The sequence below is a fragment of the Equus quagga genome, chromosome 1, assembly GCF_021613505.1.
Source record: "Equus quagga isolate Etosha38 chromosome 1, UCLA_HA_Equagga_1.0, whole genome shotgun sequence".
NCBI lineage: Eukaryota > Metazoa > Chordata > Mammalia > Perissodactyla > Equidae > Equus > Equus quagga.
The window spans coordinates 98,445,867-98,473,315 of record NC_060267.1 but is presented as its reverse complement, the minus strand read 5'-3'; the positions used below and the strand labels follow the sequence as shown (position 1 = coordinate 98,473,315).

The window sequence follows — 27,449 nt, the reverse complement described above, 5'->3', positions numbered from 1 at the left end:
GTACACAGAGGGCCTGGAGTCAGGCCCAGAGAGGAAGAGGGGAGGGCGAGACCAGAGACAGGTAATGCTGGCTGAGAGGCCCACAGGATGGTGAGGGGCCCATCACCTGAGGTGGCCTTTGGGCGGCCAGCCCCTGCATAGCCCAGGTCTCACAGCCCCCTTGGGCCCCAGGGAGGAGAGGGCATCGGGCTGGGTGGGGCTTACCACAAAGGTGAAGCGCTTGGGCGACAGCGCCCGGTACTGGGGGGTGCAGTCCCGCACGCACACCTCTACCAGGGCATCGTGGGCCCGCACTGTGCTGGCGTCTCCAATCTCACAGACAATCCTGTGGGGCACCAGGCGGGCCTAAGTGGGCTGTGGCATCCAGCCGGGTGTCGGGGCCTCCCCAACCTGCCTGCCGGCCCCAGGCTGCACTCACTGCTCAGCGCTGATGTACTCGCTCTCCACGGGGCTGCACAGCACCTTGCCCACGCGCACGCCCAGCCGCACGTCCTCGAAGCGCAGACCCAGGTTCTCGCCCGTGATGGTGAGCCGCGTGCCTCCCTGCCGGGGGCCCGTCTCCGGGGAGAGCTGTGGGAGGCAGAGGCTGGGACACAGGCAAGGACCTCTCGCGCTGGGAGGGGCCGTGCAAAGGAGGCAGCGAGTGGGTAAGAGGCCCCGCCTGGGCCCGGAAGGCCTGCCCACCTTGAGGATCTTGGGGTCAGTACAGCGGCTGCTGCCATGGCGGGCGTGCATCCAGGCGGAGGGCGAGTCGGCGGGGCAGTGGGGGCGCAGGGAGCAGCGGCGCTCGGCGACGCACCAGCCGCACTCGAAGCGTGGGTCAGCCTTCAGGCAGAGGCCGCAGCTCTCCCGCAGGGCCGGGCACTTGTAGAGGTGGGCTGCGGGGAGGGACACGGTCAGCTCAGCTCGCCACGCCCCACCCCCCCGGGCCGCACACCCCGCTCACCCTGGATGTTCTGAGGGTTGTCTATGACAAAGTTGCCGTTCCACACCACCGACAGGTTCACAGGCAAGTCGCTGATGTCATTGCCCTCATAGGAGTACTGCGGGCAGCAGGCAGGGCGGTCAGGTCACGGGGCAGAACTCAGGCTCTGGGGTCGCAGGCCACCCCCCCGGCAGTAGCTCAGGGCCTGCGTGTCTGCCCTGGCCACCCCTGGGACAGGCCCCTGGGACCAGGCTTGGCAGGGTGGGGTCTAGGGCTCTGCTTGTCCACACTGGTATTTCCAATCTGGAGCTAGACGCCCCCAGAACCACATGCCTGCCAACCAGCTGATAAAACTATGCCTCTGCTGCCACCCGCAGCTCCCCCTCGACCCCCCGCCCCTCATAGGGCTTCCTTCTTTGTGGCCACAGACCCACTCTCCAGCTAAGCCTCTGTCCCCAGCAGCCACATGAGGCATGGCCTCTAGGACGGCCTCCCCACTTCCCCCTGAAGTCAGCCCCATCAGGAAACCAGGACATCCCAGCTGGACTCCTTGCACATGCGCGAGGGATGCGCTGGGAACCTTGGTTTCTTTGTCCCCACACTGGGACCGCCCTGAGATCCAACACGTGTGTCCCCTTGCCCGGGCACAGCCAGCAGGAAGTGCCATCAGGTGAGGCTCTGCCTGCTCCCCACAGGCCGGGCTAAGGGACACAGCCCTCTCCCGGGAGCCCAGGTCTGGTGCTCCCAGCTGTGTCCCACTTTCTGCAGTTGAAGACCTCCACGCCATCCCAGAGCAGTTCATCCTTATTTTATCTGCAGGAGTTTAACTGGGTCCTATCAAATTCCTGATACTCTCCTTTCCCTTTAAACATGGCTGCAGTAAGGATAAACGTGGGCCTGGTGAGAGGGGAGGACGGGAACAGGAGAGGAGTGCAGGGACAGGCGACAGAAGCTAGAGGATGGAGGGAACGAGGAAGCAGAGAGGCAGACAGACGACCTCAGTGAGCACAGAGAGGGGAGAGGCTGGAGGCAGCCAGGCCAGGGGAGCCAGAGAGATGCAAGTAGAAGGTGCAGCCTACAGGAGTCGGTGACAGAGCGAGGAGGAGAAAGAGGGAAAGGATGGGACAGACAGGAAGGGTCAGGGAACTCCAGCGCTGCCATGGGTCACAGGGGCCCAGCTGAGGGCCAGCCTGCCCCCGGGAGCCTGCTGTGATCCCCCAGACCCCAGCTCACCCTGTGAGGACATACAAGGGGCTGCCACCACCAGTGGGGGGCAGACCTCTGACCTGAAGGCCCCTCCCCTGGGACTCTAGGGGGTGGCGGCCAAACCCAGGCCTTCAGACAGCCCAGAGGCACCCGCTCGCCAATCAGGGATTCGATCAGCCCCGGGAAACCCGCTGCTCTCCCGACGACACTTCTCCTGAACAGATGGGGAAACCAGAGCTGCCAGCAGCCCCCGACCGAGCCGGGGGAGAGAGCGGGACTTGAGCCCGGACTGGGGACCACCAGCTCGGCACCACTCGCCCACCCCCTAGGACAGGACTTGGCTCTGCAATGACCACTGTCACTAAACTTGCTGGACTTGATAAAAGGCTTTTCAAACATTCCCCTATTAGATTCCAGGCTCCAGATGTAGCCGCTTCTTGGCACGCAGGCCACACCTGCCTGCTAGTACACAAACGCCCCAGCTGTGTGAACAGTCCCTACATCTACCCACAGGACTTCACGTAAAGTGAGCTGAGTCCTCAGCACTGTCACCTGGCCTTCGCCTCCTGGATGCCCAGGGTGGTGACCAGACACAGGCCTTCGCACACCCTCACCCTGGCCTCCTGGCCCACGTCCTGAAAACCCTGCGCAAAGGCACGTCTCGGGTCCCACCACGTCTGCCTGTGCTGCCTGTCCGCTGCCACATCTGGCATGTGCTCCCTCCAGTCTGGGTGGCCCTTGGCATGGCAGCACCTGCACCCCCAGGCACACCTGAGGGGCGTGGCCCTGGCCCAGGGAGCCCACGTGCTCTCTGAACCATCCAGGGCAGACCTGACCATGCCCTGTCCTTTTGCTAAGAGCAGAAACCAGACCCTAAGGCTGGGAGGGTAACTGGCTCAGTCTAGCACACAGAGTCCCCAGCAGCCCCCACGCTGCACCCGCCTCACCGAGGAGTTCTGGCACTGCAGGCTGGAGCTGTTGAAGCGCAGGGCTGTGACGCGCGCCGGGCTCCCTGGGATGTGGAAAAGGCACTCGTACCCTCGCTGGCCCGACTGCGGCTGCGGCAAGTTCCGAGCGGCCAGGCTGATGGGCTTTACCACGCCCACTGGCACGTAGATCTGGGTGGAGGGCAGGATCTGCGGGCAGTCCTGGGGCGATAAGGCTTCGGTTGAGCCCAGGGGTGGCGCCGTGCATGAGGTGCATCCCACCGTAGCCCAGACCGGGGTCTGTGCGCGGAGCTGTACTTCCCTGGGCAAGTGCCACTGTGCCCACCGCACTTGCTAGCGGACTAAGGGCCTCAGAACCGCGGCCTGGTGTCTGTGCTCTGCCAGGCTGTGGCTGCATGGGGACCTGCCAGGCCTTCGCCCTGCCCAGCGTTCTGGGACCCCACCGCTCAGCCACCATGGGCCCCATGTGGCCACAGCTGGAAAGGCCCTGGGCTACAAGATCTCAGCCGGGGCCAGGAGCATAAAAATAGCTAGAGTCGGGCAGAAAAACAGCCGGGCTCCTGGGGCTAGCGCTTCAGAGACAATACCTGATGCAACGGGCCAGCTTCCTTGCAGCACGGCGGGTGGCAGCCTCGGGTCGGGGGAGATGGCCACCCGGGATGCCACCGAGGCAGCTTTAAATAGACATGCTGAAAACAGGCCACAATCCCCAAGCCCTGCGACAGCCCCCAGGCGGCCCCGGCTCTGCAGAGGTTTTTGGGGTCTGAAAAGGGGGTCCAAACTCCAGGTTGGCCCCTCGGGGGCACTGGAGGAGCAGAGCAGGAAGGGCCTGGCCGGGAAGGCGGACCACTAACCATTGGATCTGCAGGGATGCCCTGTGTCCACTGGGAGAGGCAGGGGATGGTGACACGTACGTAGGGCCACCAGCCATGTGCTCAGGGGTGCGCACTGACACCAGCACTCCCCTGGCCATTTGAAGGGATGCCGAGACCAGACCCCAAGCCAAGGACACTCCCCTGCCTCCCAGCATGGCTGCCCCTCCTGGGCCCTTGGCAGCCCACGCCTCTTCCAGCCACCAGGCCTTTGCTCTCGCTGTCGCCCCACCTCACACCTCCCCTCTCTGAGCAGATACACCCCCTCTTCCCAAGAGGTCACCGCTGCTGTCTGTCCAAGGGCCTGGGCTCTCTGCCCCCATCAGGCTAGAGTCTCACTGGGGCTAGGGCTTGGCACCTGGGGACCCCAGCTGCGAAGAGGGGTCAGCTCAGGGCTCTGCCGTTCCTTCCAGGCCCGTGTGGCCTGGGAGCAGCTGAGCCAGGAGCCGGCTGCGAGGTGAGCGGCACAGGTATTCAGCAGCACGCAGGGCATACCCTGAAGGGGCCAGCCTACCCTCACTTCAAGGGACTCTGGGTCTGTCAAGGGGTTCAAGTCTGTAAGTGACTGAGGGGCCACAACTGTTTTACGATTCAAGTTAGACTTCTGTTCACTGGACTTACAGCTCCTCTGCTTACACAGATCAAGCACGAATCTAGAAGAGTGGCCCTCTCTTTCACCTCCAGGGACACGGCGACCTGCCAGCCCAGGGCCAGTCCCTCCCGGCAATGAGGCTGCGGGGGCGGGGGGGTGGCAGGAACACGAGCCTTGTGTGGAGATGTGGGCCAGCCCTCCCCACTCCTGGAGAGGCAGACCGGGCACTCCCAGCAGAAAGCCCTGGCTCGTGGGTTCAGCCCACCTCAGAGCGAGTGCAGGCTCTGCTTCGGGGCCCCCACGTGGGACCCCTGCTTGGCCATTCCGTAGGCACCTGCCACCTCCTCACCACCCCTTCCCTAACACACTCTGGTGGCTCCTGCCTTGCACTAGATCGAGCAAATGTGAGAGCACAGGGACAGAGCGAAGAGTAGGGTTCTCACGGACCCCTCCCCATTACAGGGTGGACAGCTGGAGAAAACAGCTGGGACAGGAAACCCAGACGTCGTGGTGTCAGCGTGCTCCTGAGCGAGGCGCACCCCGAGGAGCCAAACCAGACCGAGATGGGAGAGGGCCGAGGGCAAGGCCACGTCCATCCCAACGACAGGCCTGGTTGAGTCTGAGGATGTGTTACAGTCCTTAGAAAAGGCCCCGTAACACCTGGGACCACAGCTAAGGAGGGAGTGCCTCTGAAATCAGTTCATCCCCCCAAGTGACCCTCCCTCACCCCACGATTGCTCCCAGCCCAGCCCTGCAGGGGCCAACTCCTCGGGAGGGGTCTACGCTGGCTGCTCCACTGCCACAGGCTGCCACAGCCCGCAGCAGCCCTTCCTGAGCTCCGCGGACCCCGGGCACCAACCCCACTGGGATCAGTCCCACCAGCTTCCTGCCACCCAAGGCCCCTGCCTGCCCCCACGACCCCTTTGCCCAGCTCCTCAGGCAGGCTGCCCTCCCAGGGAGGCCCACTGCCCGCCCCAGGCCCCACTTTCACACCGCCTGCCCACCGGCACAGATGCTACCACCCCAAACGCCACAGTCCCTCGGGCCCTCAGCCTGCCCCCTACTACTGCCTTGCCCCATGATGCGCAATGTCACACCAGGGAGTGGAAAGCAGCTCCACGGTGACACTGGGGTCGTGGCCAGGGGAGGCTGTGAGGAGGGGCCCATAGCACGGCAGCTGCGTCTCCTCTGTCTCAGGCTTGTACAGGGAAGTCCAGCCCAGCTGCAGCCCCCAAGCGCCCGATGGCTGGCAGGACCCACACCCTCCCACCCATCCAGCCAACAAGCATGGTGTCCACTGCCAGGGAAAGGGCCCTGGTTTCAGGTCCCGGCTATGCAGCCGCAGGCTGGACATGGAGAGCCCTGCCCCACCTGGTCGGCTCCCTCTTGGCAGGTCCAGGTTCGCCCGCCCTGGTCCTAAGAGCCTCAGGCTCCAGAAGGAGAGGACTTGCTGTTCATAAATAAAAGTTAGAGCCTCGCCCAAGCCCCAAAATAATCACTGCCTCACTACTACCAATTACCACACAGCCCTCAGACGGCTCCGGAGACCAATGCCGCCTGCAGCCAGTCTGACGAGCCCCTGTCCACGTGGACTCAGGGCACGGGCCTGCACACTCACCCAGCCAGGCCACTCATGCTCCAGGCTGCCACGGCAACAGGTGGACAGTCCCCTCCCCACATCACGCCCCCCTCCCCGGGCGTCTCTTTGGTCTGCAGCCCCCAAGGAGAGTTCCAGGGGCAGGGGCTGGGTCTGAGGCCTCCCCTGAGAGTCACAGAGGAGATTCGCTGACCACCAACAAATGCCACTGGGTGACCACAGGCCAAGATGGCCCCGGAGAATGTCCCCAACCCACAGATCTTCTGGCTAGCATCCCAGCCACTCATGGGAGCTCTCGCAGGCCCCACCTGCAGGTGACACCCAATTCTGCTGCACCTCCAAAACCCTGAGCCTCCCAGGAAGGCCTTACCTCGGACACGTTGACGCGGCCCTCCAGGAAGGCGCAATCCGCGGCATTGTGCGTGCACACATGGCGGTATTTGCACCAATGGCAGGGGAAGGAGCCGTTGACACATGACAGGCAGCTACAAAGAGAGGGCAGGGCGGTGAGGCCAGGCACCCACACAGGGCCACACTGCCCTGCTGCTGGTCCTCCAGCGGTGGCTCACAGTACCACGTCGGGGCCTTTGCACTGGCTGCTCCTCGTCTGCTCAGGGAGGCCGCCCCTGTCAGTCAGTCCCACCCACCAACCTGCCCAGCACTCCCCTCCCTCCCACTGCTTCTCCTCCAGACCCTCGATCACCTGACAGTCTACCCCAGCGCAGGCCAACAGAACGTTCCCGAGGGCGGACACGCCCAAACTCGGCACGGTCCACTGTGATGACCACTGGCCACGTGCCGACAGTTAGCACTGGACATGTGTTAGTGCCATTATGAAACTGTATTTTCAGCTTCAGAGCTGCAGCAGACATCCACTCGTCCCAAGGCGGGCCAGGCCAGGGCTTCACAGCACCCCAGTGGGCCCAGCCTCACATGCTCACACTCCCTGTTCCGGCAGCTGGGTGCCCACAGCTGGGGAGGATGTACCCCTGGCTCCTCTCACAAGCCCCCGACCCACTGGCACCCTACTTCACCAGAGACTTCCGATCCCCAGCTCTTGAGTGCAGCCCCTGCCCTGAGGCCCCACCTTCCCAGGGCGAGAGATCGAACCTGGTAACACCACCACCCAGGCCCACAGTAGGTGCCCCAGAAAGAGCTGGGACGGAGTCAGTTTGTGAGTCAGTCAACAAACAAAGGCATGACTGAAAAACCAGGCACCTCCAGCTCTGAGGCTGAATTCCACCTCCTGTGAGGGGCCTCCCCACTGCCTCACGCTGGCCCACCAGATGGGGCGCCCTCAGGTCAGGGATGGGGCTGAGGGGGCCCCTCTGGGCACAGTAGGCCCAGCCTCTCCTGCTGTTCCTGAGACAGCATGCTCACAGCCCCAGCTGGTGCAGACGAGCAAACCCAGGGCCAGCGCCAGGGTGAGCTCCTACCCCAGCTCCATGTGCCCCAGCCATGTGCTGGCACGAACCAGAGAGGACCTGGACCCGACTGTCCCAGAGTGGGAGGAGCTCAGTGGACCATCTCACGGCACAGCCACTTCCCGTCAGGACAACAGAGCTGCCTCCCCGCGAGCTCCCGCCTTGTTCTGGCGCCTACAGGCCATTGCCAACACCATAGCAGCCGGCGAGGCTCTGCACGCGTGAACAAGTGCAGGTCGGCCCTGGAGCAGGCCGCTCAGACTGCTGCCCTGGCCTCAGGCTCACTGGCCCCCTGGCGGCCCTGCCTTTGCTGGCCCCTTGCCTGGTGGGCTGCTCTCACGATGGGTCTCTCCTCCCGCCCCGACCACCCGGCCACACCATGCCATGTCCTCCTCTGCTAGACGCTGGTGCAGGAGGGCCAGGGACACTCACGACTGGTGGACGCTGCAGTTGTAGAAGACGAAGTCCACAGACGCAAACTTCTTGCCCGTCTCCTTGGATTTCAGGTACAGCTTCACCACCCGCTGGTCTCCTGCAAGAGCAGTGCTGGCCGAAGTCACCGGGGCCACCTGGGGCCTCCAAACCCAGGACCCCCGCACAGGGCAAGCTCTGAACAGGGAAAGCCCTCCCAACCACCAAGTGCACAGCCCCGCTCCACACCCCAGCCCCTCCGGCCCTGCGGCCCCTGAGCACACCAGGTGAGCCCCTGCGTCTCTACTCCTGCAGCCCCTTCCTCCTGTCTACACAGCGCCCAGACGAGCATCTGCTCCTTCCCCCGCCCTCCTCCGCGGTCACCGCGTGATACCCGTTCATTGACCATCCACCTCCCCTTAGGAGGGCTCCCCTAGGTGCTGCCAGACCCAGCCCATGGCGGCACTCACCCTGGCCCCGTGTGATGGGTGCCACTTCTCGAGCAGAGGGCGAGCGACAGTGGACCCGGCCGTCCTCCAGGACACTCTCAGACTCAGTGAAGTCCTCAAAGGAGCAGTTGACCCCGGCCGACAGGTCGGGCACGTTCCAGGCCTGCAGCACGAGCTGGGGCCCCCAAGGCAGGACGTGTAGGTGAGTAGGGTCCCGTTGTCCCCCCGGCCCCGCCCCTCGCCTGGACGGCCACACTCACCGGGACCTGGGACATCGTGACGGAAACATTGCGAGGCTGCACAGTCAGCTGCACACACTGCAGCAGGTCTGCAGCAAAGCGCCTGGGCTCAGCTGCCCGCTCACAGGCATCCTGGCGCGAGCAGCTGCGGGCAGAGGCGTGGAGGTCGGGCGTGGTGGGAGGCCACAGGGGTGCCACAGCCCGCCAGTCCCCGCTCAGCAGGGGCAATGGCCTGCCGGCTTCTCTCTGCACCCGTCTTCGCTGCGGTGCAGCCGTCACTCAGCCAGTCACAGGAAACCACCAAACATGAGCACCCCGCACAGGTAACACCCCGAGGAGCTCAGGGGAGCTGTGCCCGTCCCCGGCACGGGAGGCTGCCTGGGCCCTCCCAGGTCAGACACCACCAGGCCAGGGTGTCAGGGCCCTCCCACCCACGCCTACCCCCCTTCAGACTCACATGCTGTGCAGGACACACCAGCCGCAGTGGGGGTCCCGTGATCCCAGGCACAGCTCGCACGATGTGTACTGCACACAACTCTCCACAGGCACCCGCGTCACCTGGTGCGAGAGGGACTTCAGCAGCAGGCCCCACCAGGCCCATCCCTGGGACCCCTGCAAGCCTCACTTACTCACCACCACGGTGTGCCCCCTCACCCCACTCTGTTCTCCCCACACACCAGGGAGCTTGCCTCCCACTTGGTCTGTGCAAAGACCAGTCCCTAGGTGACCTTGACTCAGCCAAGTCAGGCCAAGCAGGCTAGGCCTCTCTCCTGGGAGCCTGGGGTGGCAGCGGCCAGGGAGCAAGCCAGTCAGTGCGGGTGAGCTGCCCAGAGAAGAACCAACAGGTCCCACCGGTTGCTCTCCCAGCTGTCTGGTCTCAGAGCTTCCGGAGGGAGCCATAAACTCGGCCCCAATCCTAAGCACAAAGGCAGGCTGGGCCCCACGTACCCTGACCTTGCCTCCTCAGCCTGAGGTCCCCAGAGAGGCAGAACCACCCAACAGATAGCAGAGGGGCCGAGGAGAAGCAAGAGGAGCCAGGAGGGTAGGGAGGCCTGGCCTCGCCAGATGTGTGCCCCTCCTGCCCCCAACACGCCCACCCTCCCGACTGCCATGGGGTCACAGGTCGAGCTGGGCAAAAGCTGGCTCCAAGCAGGCTAGGCCAGAAACACAAGTGTATGGCATTAATGAGCTCAGCCAGGCTGGCCACAGGCCCCAGAGAGGCTGCTGCCTGAGCCCCCACCAGGCAGACAAGGCCAACACCAGGCCAGGCCGCAGCCTGAGAACTTGGGGCCCCATGTGCACATCCCAGATCCTGCAATGACACCACTACCCAGATAACGCTCTCACTCCAGTATTTATTCTGGTGGACACAGTCATTCAGGGAGGGAGGGAATTCCAAACCTGGCCCAGAAGAACCCAGAGGCAGTGTGGGCCCACAGTAGCCTCACCCTGCTCCCAGGGCAGGCCCACCCCACATGTGTCTGGCAGCGCAGCACCTACCTGCCTTTCCGTCATGGCATAGAGGTACTGGCGGTCAGGGCTGAGGACCAGGTCACGCAGGATGGGGCTGCCCTCTTGAGCCACCACACTCTCATAGGCCAGGGCTGGCCGGCCACCAGGGTTCGCCAGGTCCACCAGGATCTGTGGCAATGAGGTCCTGAGTAGAGCTGTGCCATGCCCTTCTGCTCCAGCCCCACACCCTCTTAAGGTCAGGGGTCCAGAGCCCCTTCCCAGCCGCTCCCCCAGGCCCTGCAAGAACATGGCCACGGCCGCCCCCCCCCCCCCCCCCGGCAGCTGTGCAGGACCGCCTGCAGCCTAGTGGCTGGGCCTGCTAGTCCCTTCGTCAGCCCACAGAGGCCACTGTACAGGGTGGGGGGCTCTGGAGTCTGGAGACAACCACAGGCTCCCCACCCTCAGAGATGCACAGTGACCCCAGGGCAAAGGTGGCAGGCACCCACCCTCCCTGGGCACAGCTGGGTCTCCCAGAGGGACAGTGCAGGGTCGGCAGGGACAGGCAGCAGGGATCAGCCGGCAGGATGGGATGTCCAGTGCCCCTGAGCAGCGAGACCAGAGCCTCCAGGGAGGGAGGTGGCAGAGTACGAGGCCGGCGAGCCCCAGGGCAGCCTGGAGTCAGGGTACCCCCCACCCCCAAGAAGGCAGCAGAGGAGGATGTGCGTCTCATCGGCATGGAAATATATTCCAGATTCCAAACAAACCGGGCGTTAATTAGCCAGCTCCTCTCCTCCGCAGCTTGCAAGGCTGCAAGTATTTTTAGTTGCTTTTACCAAACAAATGTATTTAATTAACAGAGAGACCCAGGGGCCTTTCCAGAGATGGGACTCGTGGGGCGTCCGCCCAGCTCAGCCAGGCGGGCCGGCTCCCAGGGCAGGGCGGCTGGCCCTGCTCAAGCCCTCCCCTCTCTGGCTAGAACCAAGCGGCCAGCCCACCCTCCATCTCCCTGGTGGGGGCGAGGGCTGGGGCTAGGGCTCAGCTCAGATGCCTCCTTTGCACCCCCACACTGACGGGCCAGGGCAGGTCTGCCAGGCTGAGGAGGGCTGCGGGGCCAGGCAAAAGGCCCTGGCTCCACCGCTCCAAGAGGGGCCGGGCAAGGCGGCCAGCCAGGGTGGGGCGCTGCGTCTCCGGGCCAGAAGCTGCCGGCTGCGAGAGAGGGGGAGGGCCGCATTCCTGAGCACCCGCGGCCACCCCCCACATCCGCTCAGCTGCCTCCCCGCCAGGCAGGCAGGCTTAAGTCAAACCAGACCCGGAAGAGCTGAACCCAGCGCTGGGCAGGGGGAGGCGGCCCTGGGCTGGGCCCATAGCGGCCCAAAAGGCTCCAGCCCCCAGCCTCTGGGAGGAGTGCTGCCGGGCGAGGGGCTACAAGAGCCCAGCGTCAGCGCCCCTGCAGGTGGGGCCTGGACGGGACCCCAGCCTGCACCCAGACAACTCCACACACCTCCTGCCCTGCTTGGGTGGGCAGCCTGCGGGCAGGTGCTACTCACAGGGAGCCCAGGGTCAGCTCCTGAGCCAGCAGGGACCAGGCAGGACATCAGCCACATGAGAGCGCTAAAGAGGCTAGGAGTCCAGCCTCTGGATCCACACTGCCTGGGCCCAAGCCCTGGCTCAGACCCCCTCCCCCCACCCCCACTCCCACCCCTGCCCAGCTGTATAACCCTAGTCGGGTACTGAACCTCTCTCTGTCTTAGTTTCCCTACCTGTCAAATGGGGATGACAGACAGTGCTCCCTACACCAAAGCTGTCCTGAGGATTAAATAAGGACCAAGCCAGTCTGCCAAGCAGGGGGACACAGGCTGGCCAGGCCTCAGAGTAGTCACCAAACCTCAGGAGCGAGTCACAGAGACCCGGCAAGGCCAGCCTGGACAGCAGCCAAGGAGCTGGGCACAGGAGGGCAGGGCCTAGGTGGCAGGCTGGGGCACCAGTGGGGACTCAGAGCTCCAGACCCAGTCTCAACCCAAACGACCCAAATCAGGACTTGGGATTTCTCCCCAAGCCCTGGCCTTCACCTGCCCCCACCCCTGCAGATGCCCCCTGCAGTGGCCAGAAGCCCAGGCCCGACCCCATCCTGCCCGGCGCCAAGTCTATGGCCCATCCTCCCATGCCCCCAGCCTGGCCTCTCTGACCTCAGGACACCTGCCCCTAGGGCCTTGACAAGGGGCATTCTGAGGTGTCACCTGAACAGGGACAGTTGAGGGGCCACAGCCTCTCCCACTCTGACAACAAGGGGCCATGCAGTGCCAGTCCTGACTCCTGCAGGTCAGGCCTACTGTGCCCCTCCCCACTTAGAGATGAGGGTATGGGCTGGGCATGGATGTCACATCAAGGAACACCCCCACCCAACAGGTGATGGGGGAAATGTTACAGGGAAGGTCACACCCGGGTACACCAGCTCTGAGGCGTGGCAGGGGGCGGCAGAGAGCAAGTCTTTGGGGTCCTAGGGAAGGTGAAAGGGGGAGGCGGCCAGCCCTGGGCTCTGGAATGCCTCTACCCCAGGGCCGGCAGCATGCCGACTCCAACAGGTGGCACCCAACAGCTGCAGTGGTCCAGCTGTCCGTCTGCCATGCACATCTGTCCACCCACCTGCCCGGCACTGGGCAGCCCCCAGCTCCTAAACACACACAGGCAGGCCCCAGGCAGAGGTAGAGGGGGCGTTTCTGAAGGGCACAGAACCAGCAGGGGCTTTCGGGAGGCATGGCCCACAGGCCAGCGGGGGGATGTGACGTGGATGACAGGCTCCCTGCCATGTGCTGAGTAGCCACAGTCCAGACTCAGCAGGGCCACTTGTATGCACACACGGGACTGTAGGGGGGCATCTGGCTGGGAATGACCAGTCCCTGGGACATGCCTGCTGTGTCCCGGACAGTTTTCAGGCTGTAGGGCCCATGCAGTACACATAGGTAAACTGAGGCTCATAAGGGCCTGCCAGAGGAACCCAGGGCCCTGGACTGCCAGCTGCACCCGGGGACACAGAGTCTGCCCCCAGAGTGGGAGCAGGGCTGCAGCATGCCACCAGGAGGGCAGTCCTGGGAGAAGGGGCGCACAGGGCAGCACAGGGCCAGGCAGCTGGCAGGAGAGCGAGACATGCCGGGGCAGTGCGTGTGCTGATGCCACACTCTGGCCCTCAGCTGTCCATTTGAGGGCCACCCAGCTGGGGGCAGCTCACCCTCGGGCAGCCGCGTCTACAGAGCGCACAGGAGATTCTCCTGTCCCCAGTATCCTCTCCCCACCTCCAGCATCAGCTCTGTGCCCTGGAAACCTTTCCCCGAAGACCACCACAACCCTCCATGGCCGCCCACCATCGGCCTTGACTGCCCTCCTTCCCACCTCTCACATTCCATAACTTCAAGGCCCAAACCCAGCCATGATCACAGAGGTCCCTCTGCTATGGTGCCCTTCCCCACACCGGCTGAGAAAGGACCCCCTCCAACCAGGTGGCTTGAGTGGAGCTGGCCAGCCTCCCTGGGCATGCCTCTCAGGTTGTGCTGGGCCCAGGCACACACCTACCCATGGCTCTGGCCTAGAGGGACCCAGCCACCCCTACCCAGCCTCTGTCCAGGCCCCCCAGTTCTGCCCACTTCTCTGCCCTGAGGTCCTCCCTACCCCTCGGTACACTGGGGAGTCCCCAGGATTCTTAGCTGAGGCACAAGGGTTGGCAGCACCCCCAGGGAGGGGCTGGGCCCCAACAGACTGTCAGTGCAAGCGCCTGAGAAGGTGCTGACAGTCGGCCGGACACCTACCACCCCCATGGGGCATCGCATGCCCCTCCCCACAGATGGGCTAGGGAACATGTTTACCCTTTCACCCCCAGGCCCCTGGGGCCTAGGATACATCAGGTGGGGGCCCTAGAGAGGGACCCCTGCTCAAGGCCAAGAGGAGGTGGCCAGCAATAGGTGGGCAGCCCCTGGCCCTGGGAGGCCTGAGTCCCAGGCTAGCCCATCTGGCTGCCCCTGCACCCATCACTGCGCAGCCCTGGCCAACTGCTGCGGGCAGGCAGCTGACGGCCCAGCCAGGTCAGCTGTCCGTCCAGAGCCAACAAAGAGCCCATTCTCCGGGCAGAGGGCGGGCGGGGGTGCCGGGGAGGATGTCTGGGCCATCCAGGCTGCTTGCCAAGGCCGGCACGCGCCCTAGCCACCCGGAGGCAGGGGGCTGCCCAGCTTGGCCCCGACTCGGGAGGGAAAAGAGTTCCCTGCTCTGCCCACCCCAAGACGGCAGCCCGCATGTCCCTACCTGGGAAGTGAAGGTGCACTGGCTGAGCTGACTTCTGGTCTCTAGCTGGGGGTGGCTGTGGGGAGGAGGACAGGACTGGGGGTGGGGAACAGGCAGAGGACAGGGGGCAGCAGCCAGCAAGCGAGCTGGCCACAGTGCTGGGGCCTCACAGCCTCCCTGCTTTGAACAGATGCAGCTGCCAAGCCTGGTCCCAGCCCTGGGAGGCAGGGTGGTCCTGGAAGGGGCTGCATGAGGGGCAGGAAACTTGGCTGCCCTCTCTGTGCGGGACCCTGAAGGGGCACGGAGCCCGTCCTCCCCTCTCCTTCCTGGTCAGGGCCCAAGGCTGAGGCACCCACGGACCCAGCTCCCAGACTCCTCTGCCTCCCATCATGGGCTGCCGCAGGACCCCCTCCTCTGGCTGGGGGCAGGTTCCAGGGCCCTTCCTGGGGCCCTTCTCAGAAAGGCCAAGAGGAATTTGATACTGGAAAAGCAATTAGCAACTTCCTCTTGGCACTAATTGGATAATTAAAACATGATCTGCAGGAGGCCCAAAGGATATAACTGGGCCAGACACACCTGGTGAGGTGGGGAGGGGTCCCAAGAATCTCCTCCCTCCCACACCCAACCCTCAACACAGACAGAAGAGAGCAGAGACCAACCCGCACAAGCACTGGTCCCCTCTGAGCCTTGGTCTCCTCATCTGCTGACAGACAGCTGCCTCACAGGGCTGCGTGGGGATTCAGCAGCTTGCTGTTCCAAAAGTGGGGAGGCTGCTTGGAAGCTGCCTGGAGTCTGGGCCCTGAAGGCCAGATCTGGTCATGAGGCAGAGATGCCCAGCTGCCCCACGGAATCTGCCCACTGCTGTGGAGGCTCACAAAGCTGGGCCTTCCGTCCCACGTCCCTGACTGGGACTGTCCTCATCAGGACATGGCCAGGGTGCCCACCGCAGCCCCAGATTTAACCACTGGATCCAGCCAGCAATGGTGCGGCAGCAACCACCTGGTGGGCGCCCTCGTCTCAAACCTAAGAGTCATCTGCTGCCCACCCTCCTGTGCAAGACCCATGTCACAGACCCACGTCACCCATACTACCCTGCCCTCTGAGTCTCCAAGCACCAGCAGGGAGATGCAAGCCCCTTCCACTTTCTTAAGGCCACCCTGGTGCTCAGCCTGCCTGCCCCAGGCCAGACCTCCAAAGCCTCTCCCAGAACCCTGTGGGACATCTCTCTGCCCATGACGCTGACCACTGCAGGGTCACCAGGGAGCTGTCCCCCACATGCAGAACAAGGGGTGTCTCTCCCACCATGGGGCCCTGGCCCCCTTGGCATTGCTCAGTTCCCAGCACACACTGGGGCCCCTCTGTGCTTTGGCCGAGCTGTCCCCTCTCTCCAAAGCACCCTTATCAGTGGACCCTCCAGCCCCCTGGGCTGTTCTGGCCTCTGTACCCATCTCACTGTGCTGCCAGGGGCTCCTACACCCCAACCCGGAGGGGATGGGTCCTGGAGGGCAGCGCCCTGTCTGCCTGTGGAGAGGGCACTGTGCACTGTGGGTGGCAACCTCGGGCACTCATGAGGCTGGCCCTCATGGCCCTCACTGGGCACAGGGAGGCCACCGTTGGCCTGCATGTGACAGCAGCCATCTTATCCAAGGTGCCCGCGTGCCCTTGGAGCTAAGGCCTGATCAGCCAGACCCTGCAGGGAGATGGGCCTGGAGTGCAGACCTGGGGCAGTACACTCTGGGCACCTGCAGGGGCCACCCTGCGGGCCACTGTCTGCGGGGAAGCAGAAGCAACACTCACGCCCTCCTGCTCTGGGATGAGCAGCTGGGATGCCACCAGAGACCCATAGGCAAGAGGTCCCTGTGCCCTTCTGGCTCAGCCCACCATGGTCAGCCGTGCCCAAGAAAACCAGAAAGAACATACACACCCTCCCCAGGACACACAGACGTCCACAGGGCACCATGCAATACCACCCAAAGGCTCCGGGGACCACTGCCCTTGCGGACAGAGGCAGTGCACCCAGGGGGCCCCACAGGCACAGCAGCTAAGACACACAGGAAGCAGCTGGGACTCCACTCCCTACCAACAACCCCGGGGGAAGAAAGCGCGGCTGGGACCCAGCAAACTGCCGTGAGCACCCAGCTACAAGCTGACCACAGACCGACCACCCTGCCAGGCACTGCCACACTCCTTCACCTGGTCCTGGGAACAGCAACGCAGGCAGTCCTAGAGGTTCAGGACAGAAAGGTAATGCAGACCCAGCAGCCTTACCCCCAGGCAGAAACCCAACAGGAACACAGCCCTGCACTCACAGAACATGTGCACAAAAACGCACACAGCAGCCCTGCTTATCACAGACCTGCACAAGACGACGATGTGTACACCCAGAAAGGAAGCACACCACGTGCACATCAGGAACACACGACACCGCCGCGACAGAACCAAGCTCGCTGCCCACAGCAGGCGAAAGTCTCGCACACCAGCTTTAAGCAAAGGAGGACAAGGGGAAGCGCACTGAACGACTCACCCACGAAACATCCAAACACCAGAAAACAGCCCTGGGGACAAAGGTCAGCCAGTAAAGTGACCCTTGGGGAAGGGGAGTGACTGGGGGGGTGGCTTCAAGGGGACAGGGTGCCCATGTGCTTCTGTGTGACACTTCCTGAGTTGCACACCAAAGGCTGTAGGTACGTCACACTTCAGAATGGACGTTGGTCACAGACCAGCCACAGGCAGGATGCTGGGGACCTCCCTGCTCCAAGCTGTGCCATAATGCAGGCAGCCGTGTGTATGTGCTCAAGGCTCACAGGTCAGTGCGACAAGATCACCTCCAGGCCCACAGATGCCAATGGGGCAGGCTGCCCTGCGGAGATTCTGCAAGCCTCTAGGGGGAAAGTGGCTGGAAATCAGCGCCATCCCCAGACACGAGATGCACCTCCACAGGGCCACAGGAAGCATGCTGGGGGAGGGTGCTGCTCCCTTGGGATTGAGGTGCTGGGGGCCCAGGGCCCAGTCTTGCCCAGCGTCTCCTGTGGGCCGTCATCCTTGTCCCTGTTCCCGCCCCACAGGGGCTCCCCCAAGGACAGGCCCCCACCCACCTCCTGCACAGACCCGGGCTTTGGGGAACGGGGCTGCTGCTGGCTGCACCAAGCGGGATTTCGGCCCAGAGCAGGGAGGCCCTGGCGTGGGGACCCTGAGAAGAGGCCCACGCTGGCCCCCCCAGCTGCGGGGACTTGCTCACAATTGCTCTACACAGGTCCCAGAAGCGCCACTCAACTTTCAGGATCTCTGAATTTCAGAATCCTGTCTTGGAAGAAAGTGGTACCAGGGGAGTGGGAAGGTGCATCCAAAGGGAAGCTCCTAGAGACATGAGGGCCCTGGAGGGTAAGCCTCCCTGTCCCCGGCAGCCCAGGCCCAGAGGAGCACACGGCAGGTGCACAGCAACCACGAGGAAAGCGCTCATGCCCGAGGTCAGGTGACGGCAGGCACGCCCTGAAGGTCTGCATGCACAGGGCGGTGGCCTGCCAGGCCCAGGGCCAGGGGCAGAGTGCTGTGGCCGCAGCCCTTGGTCTCTCCTCTGCATGAACGTCACCACATGGGAAGGAATGGCAACCTACCCATGGGCCTCCCAACAGCCCCCGGGAGGCCCACCCATCCAGCGCTGGGGGAAGAAAACCAAGGCCCAGGAAGGAGGGAGCTTTGCTAGAGCACGCCTCCCCGCTGGCCAGGCTCCCGGACAGGCCCAGCCAGCCCCTCGGTCCCGCTGGGCAGTTGTCCCTTGGGTCCCACCCCGAGGCCTGGCACCCCAGTGGACCTGCCCAGATCTCCAGCAACAATCTGGTGGCCTACCACACCTGGGGTTGGCCCGTAACACTTTCCAGAAATGTGGATTGGCTGCCAACTCTTAACAATCAAGAGAGCTCACACAAAATACAGATTTCCACAGTCTCTTGAAAAACCAGATGCTTAGGCAGACACGGACCACGTTCTTGCCTAACATGGCCACCAGAGCAGGCAGGGCTGTGCTTGCACAGGGCGGAGCCCCATCCCTCAGCCCAGCCCCGGGGCCCTGCAAGAGGGACAGGACCAGTGCAGGGCCACGCCTCACTGGGACCAGGGGGCAGGGCCTGCCCCTCTCCTGGCTTTGAGAAAGGGGGAGTCAGGGTGGGCCCTGCTGGCTGGAGTCCAGGGCCTGCTCTCCCCACACCCACCACGGCCACCTGGGCTGAGTCTAGAGCTCTCAAACCAGAAGTTGCCCTTGAGAACTCCTGCCAGGGCCCACGGGTCCCCAGAGGCCATGGCAGGCACATGCAGGGCTGGGGCTCTGAGGGCGGGGGCTCAGCCTAGGAGGATAGGGGTCAGGAGACACCCCCAGCCAGCCCTGAGCAGCTGAAGTTGGCAGGTCTTAAGTTAATTGGTTACAATTTTACACCACGTTTGGCGGGGCCTGGCCTGGGGCCAGCCGCGTCCCCGGATCTCCCCAGTCACTTTTTAAAGCCCAGGAAGAGCCAGGCCTGGGGAACACAGGGGTGTGTCAGCACAGCAGGCCTGCCCCTGAGTGGGGCGGTGGGTGGGGGTCCCCCAGGCCCAGGCTCCTGCACGAGGTGAGGACAGAAGGCAGCAGACAGCATGCAGTTTGCCCAAAAGGCAGGGCCTGGCCTGGGCCAGTCAAGGGTGGGAAGGGCCTGCATTTAAAGCTGAGAGGGGGCCTGGAGGAGAGGGTGCTGGGCAGGCCTACAGGGAGGGGCACAGTGCCGGGCTGACCAGAAGGCACGCCGTGCCCTGCCTGCCCCAACTCCAGCTCCTGGACCGTGGCCACCCCCTCCCTGGCTGGGTCAGGACAACATGGTGCGGCGGGTAGAACAGGCGGGAGAGGGAACTCCGCTACCGCACGCCAGGCCCCAGCCAAGCAGAGGCAGGTGCCAGCGGGAGGCAGGTGTCCTCCACGTGGTTCAAGGCTGGAGGCCTAGTGTGGGGACCTGCGGGAGTCTACGGGGCCAGGGTGGGCCGAGAGGGACTGGAACCCCAGCTGAGGGTCAGGACCCTCAGACCCCTGTTCTGCCGCAGACATGCCCCGTGGTGGGACTGGGGGCTCAAGGGCACCACAAGTCCTAGGAAACGGGGAGCAGGAAGGGCGGGAGGAGTGGGCCCTGAGGGAGCTGGAGCCAGGTCTGGTCCCAGGGCAGCCACTGGCTGATGCCCTGGGCTGTGGACAGAAAGACTCCTGCAGGCTGGTAGCTCAAGGGGGGGGCAGGGGCTCCTGGAGGAGGGGCTGCCCCAGAGCCCAGGCTTCTTCAAAGACGGAGGGGGTCACTGAAGTAGGGCCCCCATGTCCTCTCCTCCAAGGACCCACAGAAAAGCAACGGAGGCTGCAGGTGTGAGCGAGGACCCTGGAGCCAGTAACCCTGGGCACATGCCTCAGTTTCCCCATCTGTCAAACGAACGACAGGGTCGTTGTGAGGACTTGTGAGACACCACCACACGTGAGTGCCCACTGTGCATCCTGATGGGAGCAGGTGCGTCAGGCTCTGGGGCATCCTCTCGTCCTTCCTCACACTGGGCTCAGAGAAATCGAGGCTCGGAGAGGCTAGGTGGCCAGCTGCAGACTTCACTAGGCACTGCCCTGGCTTGGTCATTTGTAGGAGATTGGAGCATGAAAGATCAGCCACTGGAGGTGAGCAAGCACAAGACAGCTTCCCGGGGCCCTCAACTCAGGCCAGTGGATGTAGGGGGAAGTGGTTCCGGGGGTGGGTGGGGAGCAAGGCGGGACACACCTCTCTGGGAGAGCCTCAACACCAACACAGATTTCATTCCACAACTCTCGGGCTCTGCCGCCACTAGGCTGGCAGCCCCTGGGCACTGCTGACCCACACACCCACAAAGGGCACTGTCCACTCATGCACAGTGCATGGTGCCCGGGCCGGATGTACCAGGGGTGGAGGGAGCCAGTGCCCAGGACGGGCTCTGGGAGGCAGGGGTGGGGAGAGGAGGACAGGGGAGGGAGAAGAGAGGAGAGGGGGACCTCTGACTGTAGCTTCCCCAAGCCAAGACCAAGGCCGCCTCTGCTCATGGATGGGCCCAGGCCCAACTGAAGGTCTACACTCCAGGCCTCAGTTTCTCCTCTGTGGGACTGGGACAGGGAGGCAGAAGAGCAGGACCAACTGGACTCACAAAGCCCCACCCAGACAGTGGCCCTGGGGCAGGGCGGGGGAGTGAGGCTGGGAGGCAGGGAGGTGGCGGGAGACAGGGCTGGGCCAACCTGTTCTCCCAGCCTCACAGGGTGGCCTGTGGGCACAGATGGCGCCTCGGCCAGCTGCCTGCCAGCCCCCCAGGCATCAAAAGGGCCACTCCCAGCCCTAGGAGCCCAGCCTCCTGCCGGGTGATAGACTCTGGGGCACCCTACAGGACGTCTCCAAGCCAGCTTCACCCCACGGCCCCTGCCCCAGGGGGAGGTTCTTGCTACAGAAGCACAGGCCCCGCCAGGCACAAGCCACCAGACACACACCCACTGGGGGCTCTGCGGGCTCCTTCCCCTGCCGCCCAGCCACATGCGCCCTCTCTGGAAGGAAGGCAGGAAGAGGAAGTGCATGCTGGGCTGGGGGCCTGAGACCAGGGCCCCAGGCAGTCACCCTAGTACCAGGGCCACAGAGGGTGGATCATGCCAGGGACTGGGGCTCTAAGGGCACAAGGCTTGCCCAGGGATGGCGGCGGGGGTCTGAGCTGGCCTGCCACCTGTCCCCACTGGCCAGCGGAACGCCTGAGTTGAGCAGGCCCTCCTCACAGCCACTGTGAGCAGAACCCCACAGCACCCCCACCCCAGGCTGCCCCACAGTCACCAGAGCCCAGAACCCACACATCAGGCTCATTTCATGGATGGGAAAGTTGAGGCTTGGGGGCAGGGTGGGGGGGTCCCTCCCCAGAGATCACAGAGCCAGCAAGTGGTGGGACACAATTCCCAGGGCACCCACCATGGCAGAGATGGGGAGACCGCCCCCAGCAAAGCCCAGCCCAGGGGCTGAGAGCAGGCAAGGCCCTCGCTGGCGCAGGCCCAGTCCCACCCACGGGCGCAAGCCAGCAGGGAGCTGTGTCAGCACCAGGCCTCGGGACAGTTGTTATTCCATCCATTAGGCCCTGCCCCGACTCCCTGGGGCTCCCAGGCACCCCCACACTCTACAGTCACTCGGGAACTTCCTCCACAGCGGGTCAGCCCTACCCTGGTTTTGTCCCCACCTACCCACCAAGTCAGGCCTGATCCACGAGGTGGCTGCCCTCGGCCTGCCCTCCAGGAAGCACCCCCAACCCAGTTCCGTACCCGCTCCACGCAGCAACACTGGCTGTCAACAGACAGGCCTGCTTCACGGCGTCCCCACCCCTCCCAAGGAGCCCACAGAGGCCAGAGCTGGTCTCTCGGCACTCTGTGGTCGCCATACTCCTCTCACAGCAGCCAGTGGGGGTCATGGGGGGTATTACCCTTGGCCTGCCCTTGGCCTTGCTGCCTCCATGCAGGGCGGGGGGCCAGCCACCAGGCCGCCCTGGCAAAGTGCTGCCTCAGCAGACACTGGATCCCAGGAGGGGAGGGGGCCACGCAGCTGTGCCCTGCCCCCAACACCCACACACAGCCTTCCCAGGAGGTCTCTGCGCCCTTGGAGAGCGGGGCCCGCCCCAGGGGGATGGCAGGGTGGCCAGGCCCTTGCAAGCCCCGACTTACCCTCAGACCCCACACACCCAGTGGGGCCTTTACACGCCCCAGACGTGGAAGCAGCCTCATGGCAGGGGCAGGCAAAGGGAGGCAGTGGGGAACTGGGACCCACCAAGGAACTGTGGACAGCCCGAGCCCCTTGCAGCCACTGGGCCTAGCACTGGGGCGGCCCCCCTCCCAGTCCCAGGCTCCATCCCCCTTTACCTCCCGGGGGGCCTGACCTTGCGGATGCGGCCACTGCGCGTGCCAGCGAACACCACAGTGCGGCCCTGGTAGTCGTAGGCAGCCACGGCCGTCAGCCCGTCGTCCTTGTCCACAAACAGGGGTCTGCCCTCAATGGTGATCGTGCCCCCTAGAGGCTGGTTAAAGTCCTGCCCGCAGAAGTCGTCGTCAATCTGCAGGGGCTGTGGGAAGGAAAAGGATGAGACCCTAGGCCCGTCCTGCCTGCCCCGAGCACCTTCTCCCTGAGGGCAGGGAGCCTGCAGCCAGGACTGGCCAGGCCCTCTGATTGGGGGGTGGCGCTGGAGGAGCAGGGGCCCACAGAGGGGCCTCAGAGGCAAGCATGCAGCCACAGAGGAGCCAGCTGTAGCTCAGGGCGCAGCCAGTTCAGATCTACGGGATCAGGGATCCCCAGGCCCATCCCACAGACCAAGAAACCAAGGCTCCTCGAGGTGGCTGAGGCCCAGGCAGGCCCCATTTCTCATCTATGCCCTGCACCCTACCTTGGCGGGGGGGGAGGGTGGTCAGAAAGGAGGCTACCTGGGGGAAGGCCAGGGAGGGGGAGCCGCCAACTTGGGGGCATGGCCCACTGCATGAGCAACGGCCACAGAGAGGGGAAGGAACAGCCTGCAGTGGGAGGGCAGCTGCCAGAGGCACCGAGGGGCACAGGGAGAGTTCATTCAGGACAGTAGACGGGGGTCACCCCTAAAAGACACAGGGAGGGGCCCGGCTTTGAGGAGGTGCCCAATGATACAGGGAGCGATCGATGCTGTGAGGTTCCGGAAAAGCTGGGGGCTGCTCCACTGCAGGGCCGACGGAAGGCAGGGCAGACGAGGCAGGATCTGGGTGGATGGAAGGGGACACCCTGCAGCAGCTGGGGGTCTTAGGTTTGCAGGGGGAGAGGGAAGAACAGGGGAGGCAAGGCCACCAGGGCTTGGAGCCAGGAGGGGGGAGAAGGGTGAGGGAGACCAGGTCGGAGCTGGGCCAGAGGGTCCTGGTGGGGCCCCAGGGCCTGTGAGGAAGAGGGCACAGGGCATGAGAGGCACGAGGGGGAGCAACACCAGGGAGGGGCAGCCCAGCCAGGGCACAGGGCAGGCGGACCACACAGTGTGACCTCAGCAGGCCCTCCCCTCTAAGCCTCAGTTTCCCCATCTGTACGACAGAGATAAAACGCCTTCCTTGCTAGGCCAAGGGAAGGACAGACAATGCATTGGCCTAGCGCACCCATGCCCTCGATGTGAAGGATGGCCCTGTCATGATGGGCCCCAGCCACACGAAAGTGGCAGACTTGAGAAAGAAGGGCCAAAGGGACCCTTGCTGTCCCACTCTGCCAGTATCACTCCCAGTACAGAGGTGGGGAAACTGAAGGGATGGGCTTTCCCTGGGCCACCCAGTGAGTCCCAGCAGCAAGAGCTGAGGCCTGGCTCTGGAGGACCCCGACCTGGGTGACCCTGCCATCCCTTACCCCTCTGAGCTGGGGGGTCTTCCTTGAAAAAACAAGGTTTCCTAACACCTGGGGGTGTGCATGAGATGCTCCCCGAAAAGCAGCTGGCCCAGGCCAGCTTCATCAGGACCTACAGATGATGCTCCAGCTGCCGGCTACTGAGCACCCAGCACCCCTGCACTCAGGCCACCCAATGTCAGGCCTGGTCTCATCAGCTCCCACTGCCAGGCAAGGGCAGAGAGGCCCAGAGGGCAGGCACACAGATGCCTAGGGAAGTGTGAGCAGAGCTGCTTGCCAGGGGCATGTTGGGGGACAGTGTCTAGGGTCCACCCGAATGTGGCCAGGCCCCGGCTCTGCCTCTTACTGGCTGTGCGACCCTGGGCAAGTCATCTCACGTCTCTGAACCTTGTCTATAAAATGGGGACAAGACAGGGGCCACAAGCATCCAGAATAGTGCCCGGCATGTGGTCAGTGCTCCAAGGGCCACAGTAGAGGACACGGTCCTGCCACCCCATCTTCTAAAGGAGTAAAACAGCCTGGACTGGGAGCAGGCTCAGAGGCTGAGGCCCCAGTGCAACCCCGACAATCTGGGAGATGGGGCCAATGGTGGCACCTAGCACAGGACAAGCACCACACGGGCACGCACTCAGCATTGTTGTTACTGTTTCAGATGAGAACAGGGAGGCCCCAGGGTGTGCCCACTCACCGAGTTGATGCAGCCCAGCTCCTTGTTGAGCAGCCAGGGCAGTGAGAGCTTGCCCTCCCCACGGTAGCAGGACTGGATGCGCTCCTTGATCTTCTCCTTGACAGCCCTGAGTGTGAAGAGGCACAGCACGGACTCCTTGGGCGGCTTCACGCGGTTCTTCTGGCCCTGCGCGAACACGGTGAACAGAACGTCCTCGTCCTCGGCCAGGCCCAGCTGGCGGGCCAGGGTGCGGCCGGGCCGGCTCAGGTAGGCGTCCTGCACCAGGCGGTACTCCACACCTGCCTGCTCGCAGCCAATGGGGAACTCGACATAGGAGTAGAACTTGGGGTCATCCACGCACAGCCGCACGATCTTGGAGGTGAAGAAGTGCTCGCCGGCGGCATCGGGCGAGGTCAGCTGCGTGTCCAGCTGCAGGGTGAGGTAGTAGACAAACTGCTCACTGCGGAAGCTGTAAACGTAGTAGATGTCGAAGGCCGGGAACTTGGACAGCGTGTCCGAGGGGATCTTGAGCTGCGACGACACAAACTCGTCCTGGTACACAAAGCCAAACATATCGGCATCCTCCTCATTGGCCATGAGCCGGCGGCTGGACAGCGTGGGGAAGTACTCCGACTTGCCGTCGATGGGCGTGCCCACGAAGAGCTTGGCCTGGCCCTGGCCCGGCGGCCCGGCGATCAGCACGCCCGCCATGCTGCCCGCCTCACGCACGCTCGACAGGTAGTGCTCCTTGCGGTGGTGCGGCTCGCCCAGCTTGAAGAGGTCGTCCAGCCGCAGGAACTGGCAGATGCCCTGGGAGGCACTGCCGCAGGCCAGCAGGCGGTTGGCCGCGTAGTCCAGGAGCAGCAGCTTGTTGACGTTGTCGGTGCTGCCCAGGCCATGCGGGCATGACTGCACGCTGGGGGGCGGGTAGCACTTCTCGTTGTCCTCCACGGGGCCCGTCACGTGGGCCCGCAGCAGCGTCAGGTTCCCCGACAGCTTGTAGATGCGGTTCACCGCACCCACATACACCTCGCCCGTCTGCTCATGGACCACCAGGTGCGTGAGGCCCCAGTCACTGGCAGCAAAGGTGCGGAAGGTGGGCCGCAGACCCCCGGCTGCCCCGGGCACACCTGCCACCGCTGCCTGTGCACTCCCCAGCAGCAGCAGCAGCATCAGTAATGCCCGTGGGCTCAGACGAGGCAGCGGCATGGCGGGCGGGGGCCTCGGGCCTAGGCACTCAGGTCCTGCAGGGACGTGCATCACGGGGCTGGGAGCCGCAGCCCTGCGAGGAGAACGCACAGACAGAGCGTACAAACATGAGCACAGCACTCACCCGCAGGAGAGCACACACCCGCCACACACACCTGCGCTGTCGCCTGAGCTCTGTGTGCCCACGCCGTGCTGGGACGTCCCACTTGCAGGGGCGTGACTAACCCTCGAGAAGAAGCCAGAGGTGCCAAGAGGGCACCTCCTGGGCCTGAAGCCCTAACAGCAGCAAGCGGCGCAGCAGGGGTCACAAAACAAACAAGCCCATAACCACCACGGGCAGCACAGGACCCCTGCCCAGCCACCAGATGCGCTGCATCAGTAAGAAGGACCGCCATTGCAGGGAAAAGAGAGAAATGCACCCAGGAACAAGGAAGAAGATGACGGGGTCAGGGTCTAGACTTTGGAGTCCAACTGACCCAATCCAGAGGCCACCACCTTCTGACTCAGAGCCATGTCCCCATGCCCTAGGGAGCAAGAGTCCACGGCTCCGAGCTCCCAGCGTGGGTGACCACCTCTCTGCTTGAGGTTCTGGGGTTCGTGCTCCCTCACAGGCCCTGGACAGGCCTCCTACAGGAACCACCCCCACGACCAACGAGGACACGTAGGCCCACAGCCCCCAAGCAGCAATCCTCAGCGCAGGCAGAAGGCAGTCTGGGTCACCTTCGCCCTGGGACCACTCACTGGCTGACAGTGGCCCATTCCCTCGCCAGACCTCAAGCCCTGCACTCTGAGGAATGATCCAGAAGCCAAGCTGTGTGCACCTCTCACCCACCATCCCCACCTCCAGCCAACCGGTGCCCCCACCCCCGACTCTGACTGCAGCACTGGCCCTCCCAGGCTCTTAGCTCCCCTCGACTCAACTCCAAGGAAAGAGGAATTCCTCCAAAGGGGAGGGGCTCAGCAGCACAGCACTGGCCCTCTCTCCCCAGCCGCTGGCACCTCCACCCCCACCCAGAGGCTCACCTCCACCTGCAGGCCCACTCCTCCCCGACAAGCTCCCTGCACGGTCGCCCTCGTACAGGCCCCAGCATCTCCCCCGACCCTCACCCTCACTTCCCTGGTCACGCTCACCACCAAGACCCATCAGTCTCACCTGCAAACCTGCCCCCCCCTGCCCCCCCCCCCCCCCCCCCCCCACCACTCTCCCCCGCACCCCCCCCCCGCACTCCCCCCCCCCCCCCACGCAGACGACCGTAGCACTCGGCCCCTCCACTCAGCCCCTCCACTCACGTCCAGCTACAGCCCTGACTCTGAAGTAGCCTGGGCCACTTTTCTCAACTGCACATGAGGTCATCGGCTCCCCCAAACCCTGCCGTGGCCCCCTTTCCTCTGGAAAAGTCTCATGCCCCGCAGCCCAGAAGTTGGCAGTCAGGCACTGGGTTAAATCGAGACTCTGCTGTTCTGTAGCCATGCAGCCTGATGGGGTAGTGCCTCTTTCCCAGCCTCAGTCTCTCCATCTGTCAATGGGGATGACGACAGCCCCTCTCATGGGTGAAAGAGGGAAGATGCCATCAGCAGGAGGACCTCTCAGGGCTAACAGGGACCCCGCCCTGGCTCTGCCAGATGGGCTAGGGCCTCTCACCCCACTCCTGGCTAGAGACTGACCACAGGCATGCTGAGCCCCGACTGCAGGCAGGCGCCAGCGGAGGCTGCACACACCCTTTGCTCCTAGACAATGCCCCACGTATAGCTCAGTGGCCCCATTTTACAGGAGGGGAAGCTGAGGCCCAAAAAATGGGTGCCTTCTGCCCAG

At 64.1% G+C, this 27,449-nt stretch overlaps 1 protein-coding gene across 1 annotated transcript in view; it reads right to left on the bottom strand.

The window, feature by feature from the left end:
• The window catches only part of PLXNA1 (plexin A1), a 48,974-nt gene extending 23,265 nt beyond the window's left edge, over positions 1 to 25,709 (bottom strand). The window contains exons 1-13 of the mRNA XM_046661464.1: positions 24,449 to 25,709; positions 22,301 to 22,483; positions 10,163 to 10,303; positions 9,120 to 9,220; positions 8,684 to 8,807; positions 8,445 to 8,598; positions 7,996 to 8,095; positions 6,510 to 6,624; positions 3,079 to 3,279; positions 947 to 1,043; positions 685 to 878; positions 419 to 570; positions 205 to 325 (exon numbers count right to left, since the gene is read on the bottom strand). Of these exons, the coding sequence (XP_046517420.1) occupies positions 205 to 325; positions 419 to 570; positions 685 to 878; positions 947 to 1,043; positions 3,079 to 3,279; positions 6,510 to 6,624; positions 7,996 to 8,095; positions 8,445 to 8,598; positions 8,684 to 8,807; positions 9,120 to 9,220; positions 10,163 to 10,303; positions 22,301 to 22,483; positions 24,449 to 25,687 (2,922 nt within the window). The 5' untranslated portion in view covers positions 25,688 to 25,709. The remainder of the gene's footprint in view (positions 1 to 204; positions 326 to 418; positions 571 to 684; positions 879 to 946; positions 1,044 to 3,078; positions 3,280 to 6,509; positions 6,625 to 7,995; positions 8,096 to 8,444; positions 8,599 to 8,683; positions 8,808 to 9,119; positions 9,221 to 10,162; positions 10,304 to 22,300; positions 22,484 to 24,448) is intronic.
• Positions 25,710 to 27,449: the final 1,740 nt, after the last annotated feature.